Source organism: Cyprinus carpio, chromosome A9 (genome assembly GCF_018340385.1).
Source record: "Cyprinus carpio isolate SPL01 chromosome A9, ASM1834038v1, whole genome shotgun sequence".
Taxonomy (NCBI): domain Eukaryota; kingdom Metazoa; phylum Chordata; class Actinopteri; order Cypriniformes; family Cyprinidae; genus Cyprinus; species Cyprinus carpio.
The window spans coordinates 3,749,117-3,768,563 of NC_056580.1; the positions used below are offsets into that span (position 1 = coordinate 3,749,117).

Genomic DNA, 19,447 nt, shown 5'->3' on the forward strand with positions numbered 1-19,447 from the left:
AATATTTCAAAAAAAAGCTAATAGAAATTATTGAACCTGCAAAAGATTGTGAGGGACTTAGACACAGAAGATCTTGGTCAGATTAAGATTTATTAAGCAAAGTTTCTGTCAAAACAAATGAACTGTATTGTAATGCCACCTGTAGAAAAGCCACTGCTGAGCAGCAGACAGGTGTCTGAAGCTACCGGAGTCTCAAGATCCTCTCCATGCAGACTGACAGTTGTGTGTAAAGCTGTGTTTCAGTCACTGCTAACCAAACCTCACAAAGAGAAACCTGCACAGTGGAGAAGAAAAAAAACAAAACCTCAACCTACACCTCGCACTAAAATAGCCAAGAAACATTAACAAGCAGCTATCCGGCGCACTAAAATAGCTAAGTGTGGGAATAAAAGAGCAAATTTCCTAGCGACATTGTTTCAAATGTCACGTCGTGAGTGGGCAGAAGTGCGTAGTGAGTGCGTTGTCTGTCTGGGTAGCGGCCTCTCAAAGACTGCACGCTCACTGAGATTAAATGTTCTCACTGAGAGCATGAGTCTCGCTCTTCTCCGCTCATGAATCACCTTCCTCAATGAAGGCAGCCCCACTCTGGTTTCTTCCTCTCTCAGTGAGCTCGGAGAAAGAAATGGTGAGTTGCGGAGCTGAGCAACCGGGTGTGTGTGTAACTCTCCACCACCACTTTGATGCCGGTGTTGTTTTACATGTAAGGATCAGCACCCCTCATTACATCGAGTGGCTCAATCCTTCTACGCGAATTGATTCTGTATTGCTGACAGCTTAATTTTTGTGTGTGCTGGCCCGCTGTGGCTGCGCTCGCTGAGACAGGCTGCTTTCAAAGCAAAAGCATGAGTCTGTCCCGGCTTCGCTCGTCGATCACTTTCTTAAATGATGGTGACCCCGCCCCTCCTGTCTCTCCGCACAGGAACCACATGCTTCACTCTCCATGCAGCTCTTTGATCTGCTAGTGTGTTTTACACGTAAAGATCTGTGCCCCTCATCTGATTCGAGCGGTTCGATCTTTTAGGTGGATCAAAGGAGAATGCTGTCACCAATGATCCTAAATAGCTGACAGCATCAGTTTTGAGTGTGCCACTCGCCTGGGTCACGCCCATGCTGGGGCTGCACTTACTGAGACAGATCGCTCTCATGATGTATCTCATTCTGCTTCGCTAGCGGTTCGCCTTTTTCAATGAAGGCGGCCCCGCCCCTCCCACGCTCACGTTCTCCCCTCCCAGTTGCCTCAGAGGATAAAACTTTGAAGTCACAGAGCTGAGAAATAGGGCTGGAGTGATTTCATGCCAGCATAGGTCCTGCGTGCTTCACACTTCCTGCAACACACTGATCCGCCAGTCTGTTTTAAACGCGAGGATTAGCGCCCCTCATCTACATCGAGCAGTTTCATCCTTTTAGGCTGGTCTAAAGATGCGTGCAACATTGACTGGGCCATGCCCACGCCAAGGCTGCACTCACGGGGGCTGACTGCTCTCACTGAGAGAGTATTGACCTAGCAAAGCACTTTTGAGAGGAAAAGGAAGGATCAGTTCTCGCTGAGGCTGTAACTCCCTCTAGGAAACTTGTGCTTGCTCTCCATCCCTCCATTCAACACTGAGTGATGGAAGATTTACTCAAGCTGGGCACGTTGACACAGCTCTTTCCCCTCTGAGACATATGGGAATCCACATCCTCAATTACCTCGATGACTGGCTGGTTTTAGCCAGATCAGAACGGAAACTAATCTCACACAGATTGCTGCTGCTCAGCCATCTGGAGCACCTTGGTTTGAAAATCAACCTGCACAAGAGTCATTTGTCTCCCAGACAGTGAGAGATCTTTCTGGGGACTGTGATAGACTCTGCCCGGATGCGGTCATGGCAGGGACTGGCAGCATCAGGGAGTTTCAAGCCAGGGACTTCATGTGCCCTCAGGAGTTTCCAGACGATGCTCAGCCTAATGGCAGCCGCCTCCTCTGTGATTCCTCTAGGCCTGCTTCACATGTGGCCTCTCCAATTTTGGCAAAGCCCATGACCTGTCCCACGCCTGGCACCTGGGTCAGTTTTATGGAGGAGGAAGGTCAGTCCACGAGCGGTGCCTTCATATCAGCTGCCTTGAAATGATGTTGGTTTTTCTGGCCCTGAAAACCTTCCTGCCAGCCTTAAAAAGGCACCACATCCTAGTCAAATTGGACAACATGATGGTGGTAGCCTATATCAACCACTAAGGTGGTCTCAGGTCACGTTCCCTGTACAGGATATCTCGACGCCTCCTACTTTGGGCACAGAGCAGACTCCTCTCAATCAAAGCGGTTCATGTGCCAAGCAGTCTGAACCTTGGCACAGACATGATGTCCAGAGGCAATGTAGCTCCGGGAGAATAGACACTACATCTTCTGATGGTTCAGAAAATCTGGTCTGTCTTTGGGAAGGCAGAGGTCCACCTATTTTCCTCAGAAGACAACTCTCACTGCCCGATCTATTTCTCCATACAGCGAGATGCGCTGGCGCACGGTTGGCCCAGCTCTCGCCTGTACACCTTCCCCCTGATTGCCCTGCTTCCTCAGGTCATCAGACGGGTCAGGGAAGTCAGTTGCACAGTCCTCGTGGTGGCCCCACTTTGGAAGAACCAAACTTGGTTCCCCAAGTTAGTGTAGCTGTCAGCAGCCGCCCCGTGGCCGATACCGTTATGGAGAGACCTTCTCTCGCAGGTGAAGGGTATGATTTGGCACCCCCGGCCAGAGCTGTGGAGCCTTCATGTCTGGAGTGTTGATGGGAGCCTATGCAGCTCCCAACGAGACTGAGCAACAGCATTTCAGAGGCTAGAGCACCGTCTATGAGAACTCTTTACACCCTTAAATTGTCAGTCTTCTGTGACTGGTGTGCAGCATGTGCTGACTTTTTTGCAGTAGCTGTTGGACCATGGGCTTGCCCCTTCCATGCTCAAAGTTTATGTGAATCATTCCGTCGAAGCTGGCTAGTCAGTTGGCAGAACCAACTTGGTCGTTAAGTTCTTGAAGGACGCCCGGAGATTGAATCCTCCTTGTCTTCAGACCGTGCCAACCTGGGACTTGTCCATAGTCCCGAGGGCCCTAAGAGTCGCTCCATTCAGCCGACCTCTGGCCCGTGTCGCTTAAGACCGCCCTCCTTTTGTCATTAACGTCATCAGTGCTTCCTGTTTGGATTTTAGGTCTAGCGTGCTCTCAATTCCATTTAGAACCCAGGTTATTATCCTTATAGCGCTCCCCGCTCCGGACAGTGAGCAGGGTCCCAATCCACTCTGCCTGGTTAGGGCTCTTAGAGTGTATATCGAATGCTCTTGTCTTTTCAGACGATCAGAGCAGCTATTTGTCTGCTTCGGAGGCTGATGTAAAGGGCTGTCAGTTATGAAGCAGAGTTTTTCCCACTGAATAGCAGATGCTATAGCCTTGGCTTATGCCTCAGAAGGCTTGCAGTGCCCTACGGGGTGAGGGCCCACTCCACCAGAGGAATGACCTCCTCCTGGACGTGGTCCAGCAGAATTTCTATAAGTGAAATTTGTGTGGCTGCCGACTGGTCATTGCCATCCACATTTGCCAGATTCTATAATTTAGACATCCTTGCCCTGCAGGCACTGATTATGTCTATTTCTTCGATTCACTGATTATGTCTATTTATTATGTCTCCCTAAGGGTGGAAATGGTTATATCTGTAGTCCCAGCTTGAATGGGACCTCATTTTACTTGTGATTGTGCGACCGCTGGCTGGTCATTGCCATCCTTTTACTAAAATTCTGTTTGTAGAAGTCTCTGCCCTGCGGGCATGGATTGTCTGTTTGATTTGCTTATTTCTCCCGAAGGCAAAAAATAGTTATATCTGATCCCTGAGATAAGGAAATGAGCTTTGTCACTTGCCATGCTACAAGCTGCACGGGAATCGATGACTGTCACTTCAGTCGAATGATTCTGATGAAATGACACTCTGAGCCGACTTATGTAGAGGTCGGCTCCACTCATTCTGGCAGGCTCGAGAGCCATTGGTTTGTGCAGCTACACAAACGTGAACAATCAGGCTTCAGTACCAGTGTAAACAGGAGCTTCCCCATACACAATGCTTGTTCCCTTATCTCATTGAACCGAGGTTACGCCAGTAACCGGAGTGTTTATGAATCTTAATTTGGGGACATAATAGTCATACAATAATCTTATCAAATCTGAAAAGCAGTATAAGGACACCTGTATATACACCTACATTAACATTAACAGACATTTAATCACCTTTAACAGCTTCTACTCTTCTTTATAGTAGTTTCTGTATTAGAACATCACTGTGAGATATCTGTAGTATTTACACCAAATTACAAAGAAACAGCATGTAACACATTGAACTGAACATGAAATTTTGGTCTAGAAAGACTTAAACAGTATTTTTTGTAAAACATACTCCATTAATCTTTGTTTTATTTACAACTTCTAAGAAAAATGTATATTCATTATAAAGATTTAAAAATGTATTAATTTACATGACTTTTCCAAGTCTAGAAATTTTAAACACTTTTAAATCTAGGCTACCTCACATACATGTTTGCATCTGTAAATATTGTTATTTTTAGCTGTTTCAGCTCATTTTAATGCTGTTTTGTGTTTTATTTTAAATCATTGTAAGTCATCTTGATGGTCCTTTAGAAGTTTGCTGAAGCCCCTTATATTGTGGGCTCTGGTCCCCTGGTTGAAAACCACTGCACTAAATGTTGGAACAAAGGTGTTCAGTGGGGTTCAGGTCTGGGTTTAACCCATTCCATTAAACTCATTGCTTTGCGCATGGAGGCAAAACACTATGCACACTATGATTTTTACATTTTAGTACTTTAGTAGAGCAATATACAAATGTAAAACACTACTCACACATATACAAGTGTGCACAAAATTTTCAGGATTTTTACATTTTAGTACTTTAGTAGAGCAATAATTAGATATGAGAGATATAATAAGATAATGCTAAAATGAGAGCTATAATTAGATAATATGCTTGTAGAATCACACTGTTCAGATTCACTCTTAATTCTGTTGTACTCCACCTTCAGGTTGCAGTGCTTTATGGGATGATCTGAACTGTTGGCCTCATGCTGAAGTGGGAGAGACTGTGTCACGGCCATGTCCCAATTTCCTTCGGGTCAAAGGTCAGATGCATCCTGGGTTTTCACAGACAAGCTTTCCTGAATTCAATATTGTTAAACCTGTCAAGCCTGAAAAAAAAATAAAAAAAAAATAAAAAAAAATATATATATATGGCCAAAAAGTAAGATAGCTTGTAATGTAAATCAATGAGATCTCTAACAGTATAACCGACTACTTACATAAAATGCATATAAATATCAGCTGTCACGCTATATCTCCCAATACTATGTCTTAGTAAGAAGATATTTCAAAGCTGAGTTTTTTTTTTATTTTTATCCAAACTCTATAGTGTTTGTGGGGGTAAAACATATAATGCAATGCAATACAATGATGATTGAAAGATAAACAAATAAACATTCCTCAAAAGCCTGATGCATCATATTTGATACATTTTAACATGATTTTTCTAAAAAAAAATGTATGAATAATCGAGTAAACCTTAGTTGCTTCAGTCCAGTAAGTATTCATCTTGAAATATTACTAACAATATAAACGTTATTCTTAAGTTTACTTCATAAAAATCAGTAAAGATTTCACAGCAAATGAACCACGACCTGAAGGGGGATGTTTTGGCCCAAGACTAGCAGTCAGATGACAGAAGGCATGTACATTGTGAGCAGCTTTCTCAGCAAAGTTTTGATCATGTTAGAAATTCATGTATCAAATATGATAAATTAGGCTTTATTTATAGTGAAAATAAACAACATAATGAATGATTATGGGAGCTGTATATGATTATGGACTTAACGGATAATGAATAAACTGTTGGACAGGCCTGTAATTGCGCTGCCTGTTGTTTGTCTCATGTTTGTTGTCCACAGGAGCTGTGATGAAAAACTGCACTGAGAATGGCTGGTCTGAAATCTTTCCCCCATACGAACTCGCCTGTGGCCATGGGCTCAATGACAGCTCTCAAATTCCCACTGACTTGGTATTATTGAAAATCATGTTATGCTTTATTTCTATATTCACATGCTTTCGGAGAAACTAACAAACATGACATTTCACTTAAGGACAGATTACAAGTAAAAGAAAGAAAAACAGTAAATGCATGGGACAGCAGAACAATAGCTTTCTGTCTTCATTTTACTGAATCAGTAACACAGAAACTCACTGAAACACAATAAGTATTTTAAAACGTAAATGTCACAATGTGAATTGATCTATCTCTTCTCTTAGGTGCTGGTCTCACATGAGTATTTCTTTTATGTGAAGATCATGTATTCTGCGGGATACGCCGTCTCTCTTGTCTCACTCAGCATTGCCCTCACAGTGTTGTGTGTGTTCAGGTAACAGACTGTGTGTTTGCGTATGTTTGATTATTCACATTATGAACAAATCAAGTGTAATAATAACACTGAGCAGCAAACAAAATGCAGTTGCTAAGGTGTTCTTGGCTTTCGTAAGGGCACTGCTGGGTAGTTGCTAGGGTGGTTGCTTAAGCATTGTTCAGACTGTCAATCCAATTGGAATCTGATCATATTTAGCAAGTCTAAACGGCAAAAAAAAAATCATATGAAATCAGATTTTTATAAATCCACTTTACTGGGCACAAGTGAAAAAGTTTCAATAGCTATGTTTCCATCCACATGTTTTTTTTGTGCATTCGGGGATATTGCATAAAAACGCTGAATTGAAACGGCAAGAAGCGCATAAATTCTAAAAATGCGCAACTGAAAACATGCGCATAAACAACGATGGAAACACATTTACTGAATAAATTCCTCGATACGCATCAAAAAAGCCACGTGACTTTGTGAGATGGGACGCATAACTGGACTAACCATCTCGTTGCACAGCATCTGAAATATTGTTTTGGTCATTCTGAAATGCCTGAGCCAAAGTCTGTCGTCAAAGTATTTTGGTAGGCTATAATGTGTTATTCGCAAATATTTTAATGCGTTATTCCAATTTTGCGCATATATTAAATTTGAAACTTTGGATGCAAACATAGCTTATTATATTCTGATCTTTAAATAGGGCATAAATTCCTACCTAGCATAAAGCATAGCTGCAGAATTCGGAAATTCTGAGAAAATAAATCAGAATTGTGAGATAGAAATTCAGAATTGTGAGTTTATATCCTGTAATTCCGTATTGTTTATATCCTGTAATTCCGTATTGTGAGATAAAAAAAATTGCCATTACCTTTCTTATTCTCTGGTGGAAACAGAAATATATCTGTATATGATTATTTTGCCTGTTTTTTATGCTACTAAACAAAAAATCTAAGTACAGTATTGAGATATCATACGTGTTCATAGATCAAACAGTGTGAGTCGAGTTATGCATTTTGGGATAGTGAAGTACCTTTAAGTATGCACAATACTAAGGATACTCGCCTTAGCAAAACACCGCTAATGAAGAACAAAAACAGCAAATAGCAATATTAAACTTTCATATCACAAAATATAGGAAATTACAGTTCATGTTAAACACACATAAACCATTCCAATGAATTTTTAAAAGCAACACACAATCAACTCTCAGTAAGTGTGCAGCTCTCACAGAAATCCTCAAGCACAGAGAAACTGTCCTCCAGTGCTTGTTCGGTTAGTGATAACAATCGTAAATCATCCGAAAAGAAGTTCAAATTAAAATAGCTATCATTCTGAGCAAGAACATGGAAGTTGGAAAGTATCCCGACATCGTAGTGAATTTGTCCGAGCCTAAACCGTGGCTCTGCTAAACTCTGTGACATCAGCCAAAGAATTCTGCCATTCGTGTTCCAAGTTCCACACTGCAGTTACTTTGTACAGGCTGGCTTTGGGATGATAAAGATGTTTAACATTTTGACGTTTACATTCGGTAAGTTTAAAGGCATGAAGTTTAGAAAATGTCTAGTTTAGAAAAATCCCACATGCCACACTGAATTAAACACATTTTTATTTACACACGTTGTGTTTTATTAGTTTAAAAAGCCTCATCCTCTCTCTAAATCTCTTTCCATCCCAACCCCCATCCCTCCTCCAGGAAGCTGCACTGCACTCGTAATTTTATCCACATGCAGCTTTTTTTGTCCTTCATCCTGAGAGCCATCTTCATCTTCATCAGAGATGCTGCACTGCATTACTCACAGGAGTACTACCACTGCAACTCTCATCCGGTACACACACATAAACAAACAACCACATGACACATGCACATAAATACACTATGTTCTGCATATACATCTTACAGAAAAGTGCAGATAAGCTCTCTTAGCTGATGTGTTTCCGGGGTTTCCCCTCAGCCTGGCTGCAAAGTGGCACTGTTCCTGTCTAATTACTGCATCCTGGCAAATTACAGCTGGCTGCTGGTGGAAGGACATTATCTGCACAGCCTCATTAACCTCTCACTGCGTTCACAGAAGAAACGCCTGCACTGGTACATCCTGCTTGGCTGGGGTAGGTTCCTTTCTCCTGAAAGTATTGTGACACTTTGTGGTTGCCAAATGTTAGTGGATCATGTTGATAGTTCATGTCATTCTCTGCACCTGCACTCTTAAAATAGAAAGGTTCTTTATTGGCATTGATGGTTCCATTAAGAACCTTAAAGATCTAGTGAACCTTTCCATTGCACAAAAGTTTCTTTAAATTAATAAAATGCTCTTTACATTAAGAATAAAATGGTTCTTTGAAGAACTGTTCAAAGAGTGTGGTTCCTCTGCTGTAGGACACCTGTGTGAACATAAGGAGAACTGATTTCATACATCCACTAAAAATCACCACAACACCAGCAGACTAAAGGACACTGAGTTGAAAAGCTCTAGTAACATTTAGCACAAATGAAACTTGCCTTGATATTTTGTTACGTAATTCCATGACATGGGGACATTTTTAAGTGTGGCTTAAGTGTTCAAGCACTTTCTGAGGTGACTATAAATCATTCTGTTTGTTTGCTAAACAATAAATGAAGAAGATTCTATGGTTGAATATTCTAGTGTTTACTTTAGGATCCCATTGATTTCCACTGTATGGCCCCATACAGAAATGTAATATATGACATACACTCACCTAAAGGATTATTAGGAACACCATACTAATACTGTGTTTGACCCCCTTTCGCCTTCAGAACTGCCTTAATTCTAAGTGGCATTGATTCAACAAGGTGCTAAAAGCATTCTTTAGAAATGTTGGCCCATATTGATAGGATAGCATCTTGCAGTTGATGGAGATTTGTGGGATGCACATCCAGGGCACGAAGCTCCCGTTCCACCACATCCCAAAGATGATCTATTGGGTTGAGATCTGGTGACTGTAGGGGCCGTTTTAGTACAGTGAACTCATTGTCATGTTCAAGAAACCAATTTGAAATGATTCGAGCTTTGTGACATGGTGCATTATCCTGCTGGAAGTAGCCATCAGAGGATGGGTACATGGTGGTCATAAAGGGATGGACATGGTCAGAAAAACAATGCTCAGGTAGGCCGTGGCATTTAAAACGACCAATTGGCACAAGGGGCCAAAGTGTGCCAGAAAACATCCCCCACACCATTTCACCACCACCAGTGCACAGTAACAAAGGCAAGATGGATCCATGTTCTCATTCTGTTTACGCCAAATTCTGACTCAACAGAAATCGAGACTCATCAGACCAGGCAACATTTTTCCAGTCTTCAACTGTCCAATTTTGGTGAGCTCATGCAAATTGTAGCCTCTTTTTCCTATTTGTTGTGGAGATGAGTGGTACCCGGTGGGGTCTTCTGCTGTTGTAGCCCATCAGCCTCAAGGTTGTGCGAGTTGTGGCTTCACAAATGCCACAAATGTTGTGGCTGACCTCTAGCATCAACAAGGCATTTTCGCCCACAGGACTTCCGCATACTGGATGTTTTTCCCTTTTCACACCATTCTTTGTAAACTCTAGAAATGGTTGTGCGTGAAAATCCCAGTAACTGAGCAGATTGTGAAATACTCAGACCGGCCCGTCTGGCACCAACAACCATGTCACGCTCAAAATCACCTTTCTTTCCCATTCTGACATTCAGTTTGGAGTTCAGGAGATTGTCTTGACTAGGACCACACCCCTAAATGCATTGAAGCAACTGCCATGTGATTGGTTGATTAGATAATTGCATTAATGAGAAATTGAACAGGTGTTCCTAATAATCCTTTAGGTGAGTGTATATTGCCCTATATCAAAGAGTGATATTGCCTTATATGTTACTGATATAAGGCGATATATAATTTTCACATCTGTACATTCTCTGTGTAGAGAAACGTAAGTTTATAACCTATATACAATCCCCATAGTAAAATGTGTATATGTACATATGTTAATAATATCTATATCATGATTTTTATAACAACTATATACAGTATGAAAAAAAAATATATATATGTAACTTTATAAATGTTTTATATATGTTATTTCTGTTTATATATGTTTTTGTAATATTTTTTCAAATACAAATACATGTTTATATTTACATAATATCAACATGTACATAATGTGTACAAAAAATACTGTGGAAGTCAATGGGAACAGGAGCTGGTTGGTAACCAACATTCTTCAAAATATCTTTTGAAGATATGAAGATTTGTGATATCTTTTTGAAGATAGCACAATATATTTTGTGTTCTGCAGAAGAAAGAAACTCATACAGGTTTGGAACGACATGAGGGTGACAGAAAGGTTTTTTTGTTTTGTTTTTTGGGTGGACTATGACTTTAAATTTAGGTATTGGGTAGGATTAGGGATGTAGAATAAGGCATTAATATGTGCTTAATTAGTACTAATAAATGGCTAATATTCTAGTAATATGAATGCTAATAAGCAACTAGTTAAGAGACCCTAAAATAAAGAGTTACCAAAATGTTTGTTCATATTCTTCTAAACTTCTACTGAACTACCAAACCATGAATTTCTTTTGTTTGATTTCAGCTGAGAGTTCAAAAATAGTTTCACTGGTCAGAGTTCATGCAAACTTGAACAGTAAAAAAACAAATGCAGAGAAAGATCAGTGCATGTTTCCTGCATTTGCATGGATACAAATGTAAATGAAGGGAATGCAAATTCCTGACATACAATTAAAGCTTAATTATGTTCCCACAGGGATCCCAATGCTCATTATTATCAGCTGGAGTTTGGCCAAATACCTGCACCAGGATGAAGGGTATGTGCACAAACATTCGAAAATAGTGGGTAAAAGTTAAGTATTAGACTCTTTTAAGCTCAGTCTGATCTCTCGGGGGAATTTCTTTGTTTATACCAACCTCCTCTGGACAACAACAAAAGATTATTTATTATATTTGTATTATGTAAGAGAGGCTATTTTAAAGCAGCATGGCTGTGCATGAGAACACACAGTATGTTGTGTGTGTGTGTGTGCTGTCAGATGCTGGGAGACGAGAGATCATGGCTGGATATGGTGGATACTGCGAGTTCCAGTCATCATTTTTATCACAGTAAGCAAACTTTCCAGTTCAAGTTTGATTTGGCCAGCTTCTGGCCTATTCTCTCAGATTTAAACACTGTTTTTTACTTTCAAATGGCTCTGTTTACAATGTTTTTAAAGAATTATTAATAATACTGTCATGCCATGTTTATATGGAACAATGAATAGTTATTTTAATTATCTCTAGGGAACTGTTTTTCAGATAAACATGCTGTTTTTTCTGAGTATAATTCGGACATTAGTGGCTAAACTGAAAGCTCCTGACATGCATGGAAATGAAATCAATCATCACAGGTGAGAGAAAATAACACGTTTGAGTGGTAGCAAACAGAATTGCAAAAATAATGACAGTGACAAAAATGACTTTAAAATGCATTTTATGGAAAGTAATTTTAGCAATTTAAATTTTTTATTTTTTGCACTGCAAAGGTCACAGAAATGACACACTCCAGTTTTATATTATTGTAAAATAAGTGAGCGTGTAAAACAGATGCAGAACTCTTACTCATCCTCCTCTTTTTTTTATGGTGTAGGAAGCTGGCGAAATCTACATTTCTCTTAGTGTCGCTGTTTGGACTGCAATATGTGCTCTTTGCCTTTTTCCCTGATAGAGTGAGCGTGCTAACCTTCAAAATCTGGAATGTCATTGAGCTAGCATTAGCATCCACTCAGGTGATGATGTACAACGCAACATCTCTCCTTCATACACACACATACACAAAGAGTCACGGCAAATTATTTGCATAGCACTTTTCGCAATACACATTGTTTGCATCAAAGTAGTTTTACAGAAATTCATATGTTTTTATATCTCATGCCTTATGGCACATTTCACAGATTCAAGCTTATGGATAATATAATTTACATTTTGTGATGATACAAGCAATCAAGCAGTTGAGATGGTGTACTGTATGTATACAGATATACTTTTTCTTCACACATACATTTATGCATACTGTATATACATTTTGTAACCAAAAAAAAAAATCTGCCACTCAATATTTGCTGTATAGTATACTGTATACAGCTTTACATCAGTATAGTGTTTGTATGCTGTTAAAGTTGGCTATACATTACATAACCAACTTTATATGGACCAGGCTGATTACAATGAAATAATAAAAATCAGGCAGTTGAAATTTGCTATATAGTATACATTGCATATATATACATACACATATAAATATTACTATACTTGAGTGTACTGTATGCGCATGAATTTGGATTTAATATATATCCAACTTTATATATAGATCTGTGTGATAATACAGTTTACATTTTTGCAACAGTATAAACAATCATGCAGCTGAGAATTGCTGTATTGTATATATTGCTTTATGTGAGGGTACTGTATGTATGCGGATAAAGTTAGATTCATTATATATATCCAAGTTTATATATAGAGCTATGCGATAATACAGTTTACATTTCTGCAATGATATAAATAATTACTCAGCAGAGGTTCGTTATATAGTAAATATAGCTTTATGTGAGTGTACTGTATGTATACAGGTAAAGTAGGTTATACTATATAGACTTTAAATATGCTTCAAGAACAGGAAATTTTTCAAACAATGAATCCCAAAGTGTGTTTTTGTTATTTATTATCCCTCGTTGCCTTTTGGTTCTGTTTCATGTTGTGTTTGCTATTACAGGGCTTTATTGTGGCACTGCTGTACTGTTTTTTGAATGGAGAGGTAAGTGAATTAAAAAAAATTGAAATTCGGATCAAATTACCTTAGATTATGCTTTCCAGAGATGGACTGAGTTTAATTCATCACACATTTCCTGCACATTTTAGACACACTTGTCATTATCGAAGCATATGAAGCAGGACGGTCCTGTTTTATGTTTCCCTGGTAAATCAACTGTTGACCTTTAACTTTTGACAGGTACAATATGAAGTCCAAAGACGATGGAGACGGTGGCGCATGAAGCAGCGTTTCCATGGTGATCCCAGGGTGCATCACGGCTCCCTGAGTAACAGTGGCCTGCCGCTGACACAGGTCTCACTGCTGACACGTCCCAGCACACAGATCACCTGACCACAAGCACCCAGCGCCACCTGAGATCACTCATGCCACAATCCAGCAGCTAAAATCATCACAAATGCACTGTCCATTTACCCAATCCCTCCGGTTTACTCAGCTGACTGACGCTCTCCGACAGAAAAGCATCATGGCCATAACAAACTCTCAGACAATTTATGAAGATGATTGGATTTGTCTCTGTTTGTTCTTGATGGTTGTAGTTATTAGGAAACAAATGCATGCATGCAGTGAAAAGTAAATTATTATATATGAGAAAACATCAATATTAGGTAAAAACAGCACAATATGTGATACTATTAAAAGGGTTGTGACTTCAGGAATTACATTTTCTTTGATCTTATACATTCATTTCAGACTGCAAAAAATACTCCTCCCGGCAAGAGTCTTTGACTTGAATGAATCCTTTTTTCTACTCTATCAACACTGCCTTGTCACACTTTGATAGACAATTGCATCCACTGCAACACATCAACATCTACCTTTCCATAGCCGGTGAGCTGTGAGGTGTCATAAAATGTAATGACGTTAGCTAATCAAAATAATGGCCATTTCTGAAAAGTCTTAGGGTGTGTTTACACTTAGTTTGTTTCTTTTGGTCCAGAACATCCAAAACAGCTGCTGTGTAGGCTACTGGGCTAAACGTGATCATGCGTATGTATGGTGGTATTTTTACCAGGTTATAACTCACAAAGAGCTTATGGCATGTATACTATATGTGTAGTTTGAATGTAATCTGGACGTACTACATTTGCCTGGTTGTCATTGTCACATCACGTACCAGCATCAGTTGCATTGCATCGCGTCACTGCCATTCATAAATTCTCTCCCGTGGCCTCATGGGATAGTAACAAGTCCATTGCATGCACACTTCAGAATCACGCAGGAAGTAGTAGGTAATCCTGGTACTTTTTTGCCTACTCTATTTTGAATTAGGACATACTTCTTTAGTCACATATTGTTTTTCACCTACTATGTAGGAAGAATGTGCTTTCGGATGCAGCTTTTATTACCTGAATGGAAACAATTTTAGTGTTGTAAAAATGCAGGTGTTTACAAAACTCTATTTTGATTTTCAATAATTTGTATTTTAAAATAAACTTTTAAATGTCTGTTCAGTAGTCTCTATAACAGATTACACAGTTTAGTAATTGTGCTGCTTCTGATTAATTGATAAAAGTTATAAATGTTGTACAAAATAAACATACTCATCTTTGCACCAATAAAACGCGCAACACTTTGTTTTACTACCAAATTATATTTAATAGGCTATCTATTTATTATTAATATTTAACGTAACACTGGAAAGGTTTCTGTGACCTCTTGTGAGATCTCAGCAAAAAGTCTCACGATTTATTTCCAAAACAAGATGATGGGATTCACTTAGCCTCAGTCAATATTCTGGAGCGGTATGGATTTAGTGTGCATTAAGGGCACTGCGTTTGTAAGACCTGGGATAGTCTTGCGCACATTCTTCCTGTTGTGTGCATGCACTCTCAAGTGACCAAGACCGCAAGTATGGGTATTTGGAAAAACACTGTTTCAAAGTGGACCAAGAACCCTGAAAAGGTGGGTCTTGGTCCACTTGTTTGAAGGTTCCGATGACAGCGTTAACACTTATTCAAGTGAACACTAACAGAGCAATCGCACCAGAGTTTGTTTTAATCAAACTAAATCAGCCTATAGTGTGAACACACCCTTAAAGAAAACTAAGCACCAAAATTTAGTGTTTTGGGAGGTGGGAAATCATCATGTTTTGGCAGAATTCTTTTTATTTTTTTTTTCATCCCCTTGTTTATCTATGTGTAAATATTGAGATGATGCCTTGAACTATTATTCATGTATTGTCCTGTGAAATATATAGTGAGTTGTGAAACAAAAATGTAAAGAAAAGAACTATCATGTTATTAAATGAACGGATCCCCCATGTATGGTTAAGTATTAAAAATACTGTAATATGTTCTGTTTAATGATGACAATGAGATAATTCTCTATTAAATAAACTATTAAGACTAACTAAAGATTCATGGTTTGTCAGAGCCAGTTGTCAACTGCTGGTCATCAATAATATTTATTACATGAAATAATAATAATAATAAAAAATGGTAGTATGAAACAATCTTCTGTGAAAGATGTATTTATGATAAAAAAAATAAATAAAAAAAAAATACAAACAAACTAGTAAATCATTTATTTCCACACAAGGCCTGCACTGATTTTCTGCCAGGATATTTTCTATTAAGTTTACAGACATTTCTTCCAAACCTAAAACACAACGCAAAGCAATGTGTAATTCAAAATACAGGTAAAAAAAAAACTGTGAAACATTAAAGTGGAAAATTCCTTCATATTAACATTGGTACATTGGGCCTTTTTAAAAGGTTCCTCATTATTTATAAACCTTCAAAATCACTTCTCAGTATTGATGCAAATGAACGCAGAGCTGCTCGAGATGAACCAACCGCAGCGTCTAATGCAGCTTCTCCCAGTTTTAAGGAGATTACTGTTTGTGTCAGCCTTATTTCTACAGTTTGTCAGGATGTCCACTAAAGGGCAGCAGCGGTTCAATATGCTGGATGTGCCGTGCTGCCATTCCATTGAGGAAGAACAGGGAGGTGGCGGTGAACTGGCACCAGAAGGTGAGCGTAAACCCAAGGAGCGTTGCAAATGCCCCTAACAGGAGTACAAAAGTTGCGACCCCTCCGGCAGACATTACCCCCGCCAGCAGCACCAGCCGTGCCCCAAGGGTCCAACGTTGACTGGAGTCCCTCCCTTCGCTGGCCTGTGACATCACAAGCAACTCCAGTCCGAATATGGCACTGACCACAGCCAGAGTAATCACAAAACGACACGCGGCCAAGCCCACACCCAGACCCTCCACCCCTGCCTCCTCCAGGTGTCTAGTGCAGTTAGAGGATGCTTTAAAACTCTGGGACCCCAACACGGAGCCCTGCTGCTCCTCCAGTGAGCAGAAATACCACAGGCCGAACATACGGCGGCCGGCGAGCAGCCAGTGACCATCACACACCGCAATAGACGAGAGGATGACAGATAGAAATGTACACAGGATAATAAGACTGCGGCAAAATAAGTCTAGAAAAAGAGGAGTGGTCTTCTTACGTGGAACAGCTCCAACCTGGAGAGAAACAGAGTTATCAGAAGAAATCTGATCCACATGTATCAACATCAGATCCTGCTGTGGTTACTTACAGGTGCTGGTCATATAATTAGAATATCATCAAAAAGTTGATTTATTTCACTAATTCCATTCAAAAAGTGAAACTTGTTTATTATATTCATTCATTACACACAGACTGATATATTTCATGTTTATTTCTTTTAATTTTGATGATTATAACTGACAACTAATGAAAATCCCAAATTCAGTATCTCAGAAAATTAGAATATTGCGAAAAGGTTCAATATTGAAGACACCTGGTGCCACACTCTAATCAGCTAATTAACTCAAAACACCTGCAAAGGCCTTTAAATGGTCTCTCAGTCTAGTTCTGTAGGCTACACAATCATGGGGAAGACTGCTGACTTGACAGTTGTCCAAAAGACGACCACTGACACCTTGCACAAGGAGGGCAAGACACAAAAGGCCATTGCAAAAGAGGCCAGCTGTTCACAGAGGTCTGTGTCCAAGCGCATAAATAGAGAGGCGAAGGGAAGGAAAAGATGGGGTAGAAAAAAAGTGTACAAGCAATAGGGATAACCGCACCCTGAAGAGGATTGTGAAACAAAACCCATTCAAAAATGTGGAGGAGATTCACAAAAAGTGGACTGCAGCTGGAGTCAGTGCTTCAAGAACCACTACGCACAGACGTATGCAAGACATGGGTTTCAGCTGTCGCATTCCTTGTGTCAAGCCACTCTTGAACAACAGACAACGTCAGAAGCGTCTCGCCTCGGCTAAAGACAAAAAGGACTGGACTGCTGCTGAGTGATCCAAAGTTATGTTCTCTGATGAAAGTAAATTTTGCATTTTTGAACAGCCAGCCTCTTTTGCAATGACCTTTTGTGTCTTGCCCTCCTTGTGCAAGGTGTCAGTGGTCGTCTTTTGGACAACTGTCAAGTCAGCAGTCTTCCCCATGATTGTGTAGCCTACAGAAATAGACTGAGAGACCATTTAAAGGCTTTGCAGGTGTTTTGAGTAAATTAACTGATTAGAGTGTGGCACCAGGTGTCTTCAATATTGAACCTTTTCGCAATATTCTAATTTTCTGAGAAACTGAATTTGGGACTTTCCTTATAGTTGTCAGTTATAATCATCAAAATTAAAAGAAATAAACATTTGATATATCAGTTTGTGTGTAATGAATTAATATAATATACAAGTTTCACTTTTTGAATGGAATTAGTGAAATAAATCAACTTTTTGATGATATTCTAATTATATGACCAGCACTGAAGACTGAAAACTGCTAGACTGCTGGAAAATTCAAGTGTTTTAAATCTGTTTAACTTCTATATATGTAGTTTAATGAAGACAGGCTATTATAAGGAAAATAGTTCCTGCAAAAAAAACTAACTTTTCCCTTCTCACAACACAACCATGTAAACATCGCCTCATTTTGTTGTCCTTGTCTTGGCGCTAAATATTATAGTGGCTTATCTTACCTTTTTATCCCAAGTAAATGAATGATTCCACTCTTAAGAATAACATAAATGTCAAAAGCCTAAACGTTTAAAATACATAAAGGCATTACCCTTATTTTTATTGCCGTCATATTGCGTTCAACGAGACTTAAAGCTCAGACCAGGAGAAGCGAGACGAAGAAGCCAGCAACTCCAGTCGAAAGTACAGTATGATGTTAGTGTAACATTAACTGGCGTCGATCAGAAGTAGTTCAGTCTTCAGACCCGCCCGTCCCGTCTTGCTCCTTACACACGCAGATCACGGGCGCTTCGCGTTAGGTTTCCGGTCACGGAGGTGTTCGGTGAATCAGATATATGCTAGAGGCAGCATCTGAATAAAGGAGTTGCTTCAACTCTGGGCATTTCCATCCTAGGGATTTTTATTACAGCTAATATATTTACGTTTATAATATATGCTATATGGAGGTAACAAAATGTTTTGGAAACTTTATAATATTCATTCTATAATATCATAGGCATAGGATACATGCATTCATCTTTTTTCACTGTTATGCATACAGTACATTTTTACCCTTGTCTCAGACAATTTAAACTATTCATTACAAAACTATCATCTAATTAAAGAGTAAATCAGACAAATCACACACACACACACACACACACACACACACACACACACACACACACACACACACACACACACATATATATATATATATATATATATATATATATATAAAATAAACAAATAATACTATATAAAGCCTAAACGTGAGCCTGTATAGCCTTAACATTTAACGCGTGATTTAATTGTGCATAAAAAAAAAAATCTTAAAATTATGCATAATAATGTGTAAAATGTGCATTTACATAAATCACTGCCTATAAAGGTTGTTGTCTTACAAATTTTTAATATCAATGTCACCGACAGAGAATGCTTTAAACACAATGCAGTGGACATATTTAAGGTAACTAATTATTTTTTAATAATAACAGTATAGTATCTCATTGTCCCATTTTTAGTCTTGTGGGGCTATAATCCAATTAAAAACGTTCCCAGGAGCCTATGTTGCTAGAACTATTTTAACAAATAACTAAGTTCATATTTATATTTATTTGTTTTTCACTCACACTATTAAAATGGCAGTATCTCACTAGTAAAAAAAAACACAAAAAAACAACAGCAACCTTAAAACACTGGCCAGTCATTAATATAGTTTAACTAGTATGTTTAAGTAATTAGTAAAATAATCTGTTGTTATCAAGCAGGACATAGCT

At 39.1% G+C, this 19,447-nt stretch overlaps 2 protein-coding genes across 5 annotated transcripts in view; one reads left to right on the forward strand and one right to left on the reverse strand.

Annotated features, from left to right (window-relative positions):
- Positions 1 to 15,622, forward strand: part of LOC109109061 (secretin receptor-like) — a 30,519-nt gene extending 14,897 nt beyond the window's left edge. For 2 of the 4 annotated variants that reach the window (XM_042763219.1, XM_042763221.1), the window contains exons 3-13: positions 5,050 to 5,145; positions 5,965 to 6,074; positions 6,323 to 6,432; positions 8,117 to 8,249; positions 8,376 to 8,529; positions 11,177 to 11,237; positions 11,460 to 11,529; positions 11,707 to 11,813; positions 12,053 to 12,191; positions 13,175 to 13,216; positions 13,412 to 15,622. In XM_042763219.1, the coding sequence (XP_042619153.1) occupies positions 5,050 to 5,145; positions 5,965 to 6,074; positions 6,323 to 6,432; positions 8,117 to 8,249; positions 8,376 to 8,529; positions 11,177 to 11,237; positions 11,460 to 11,529; positions 11,707 to 11,813; positions 12,053 to 12,191; positions 13,175 to 13,216; positions 13,412 to 13,564 (1,175 nt within the window). In that variant the 3' untranslated portion in view covers positions 13,565 to 15,622. The remainder of the gene's footprint in view (positions 1 to 5,049; positions 5,146 to 5,964; positions 6,075 to 6,322; positions 6,433 to 8,116; positions 8,250 to 8,375; positions 8,530 to 11,176; positions 11,238 to 11,459; positions 11,530 to 11,706; positions 11,814 to 12,052; positions 12,192 to 13,174; positions 13,217 to 13,411) is intronic. The other 2 variants (XR_006160741.1, XM_042763220.1) reach the window with 2 other exon arrangements.
- Positions 15,623 to 15,743: 121 nt separating this feature from the next.
- On the reverse strand, positions 15,744 to 18,769 carry LOC109109063 (voltage-dependent calcium channel gamma-like subunit). Its single transcript, XM_042763222.1, has 2 exons — positions 18,280 to 18,769; positions 15,744 to 16,703 (listed from the first exon to the last, which is right to left on the reverse strand). The coding sequence occupies exons 1-2, from the start codon at positions 18,298 to 18,300 to the stop codon at positions 16,092 to 16,094; spliced, it is 633 nt and encodes a 210-aa protein (XP_042619156.1). The 5' UTR covers positions 18,301 to 18,769; the 3' UTR covers positions 15,744 to 16,091.
- Between the last annotated feature and the right edge of the window lie 678 nt (positions 18,770 to 19,447).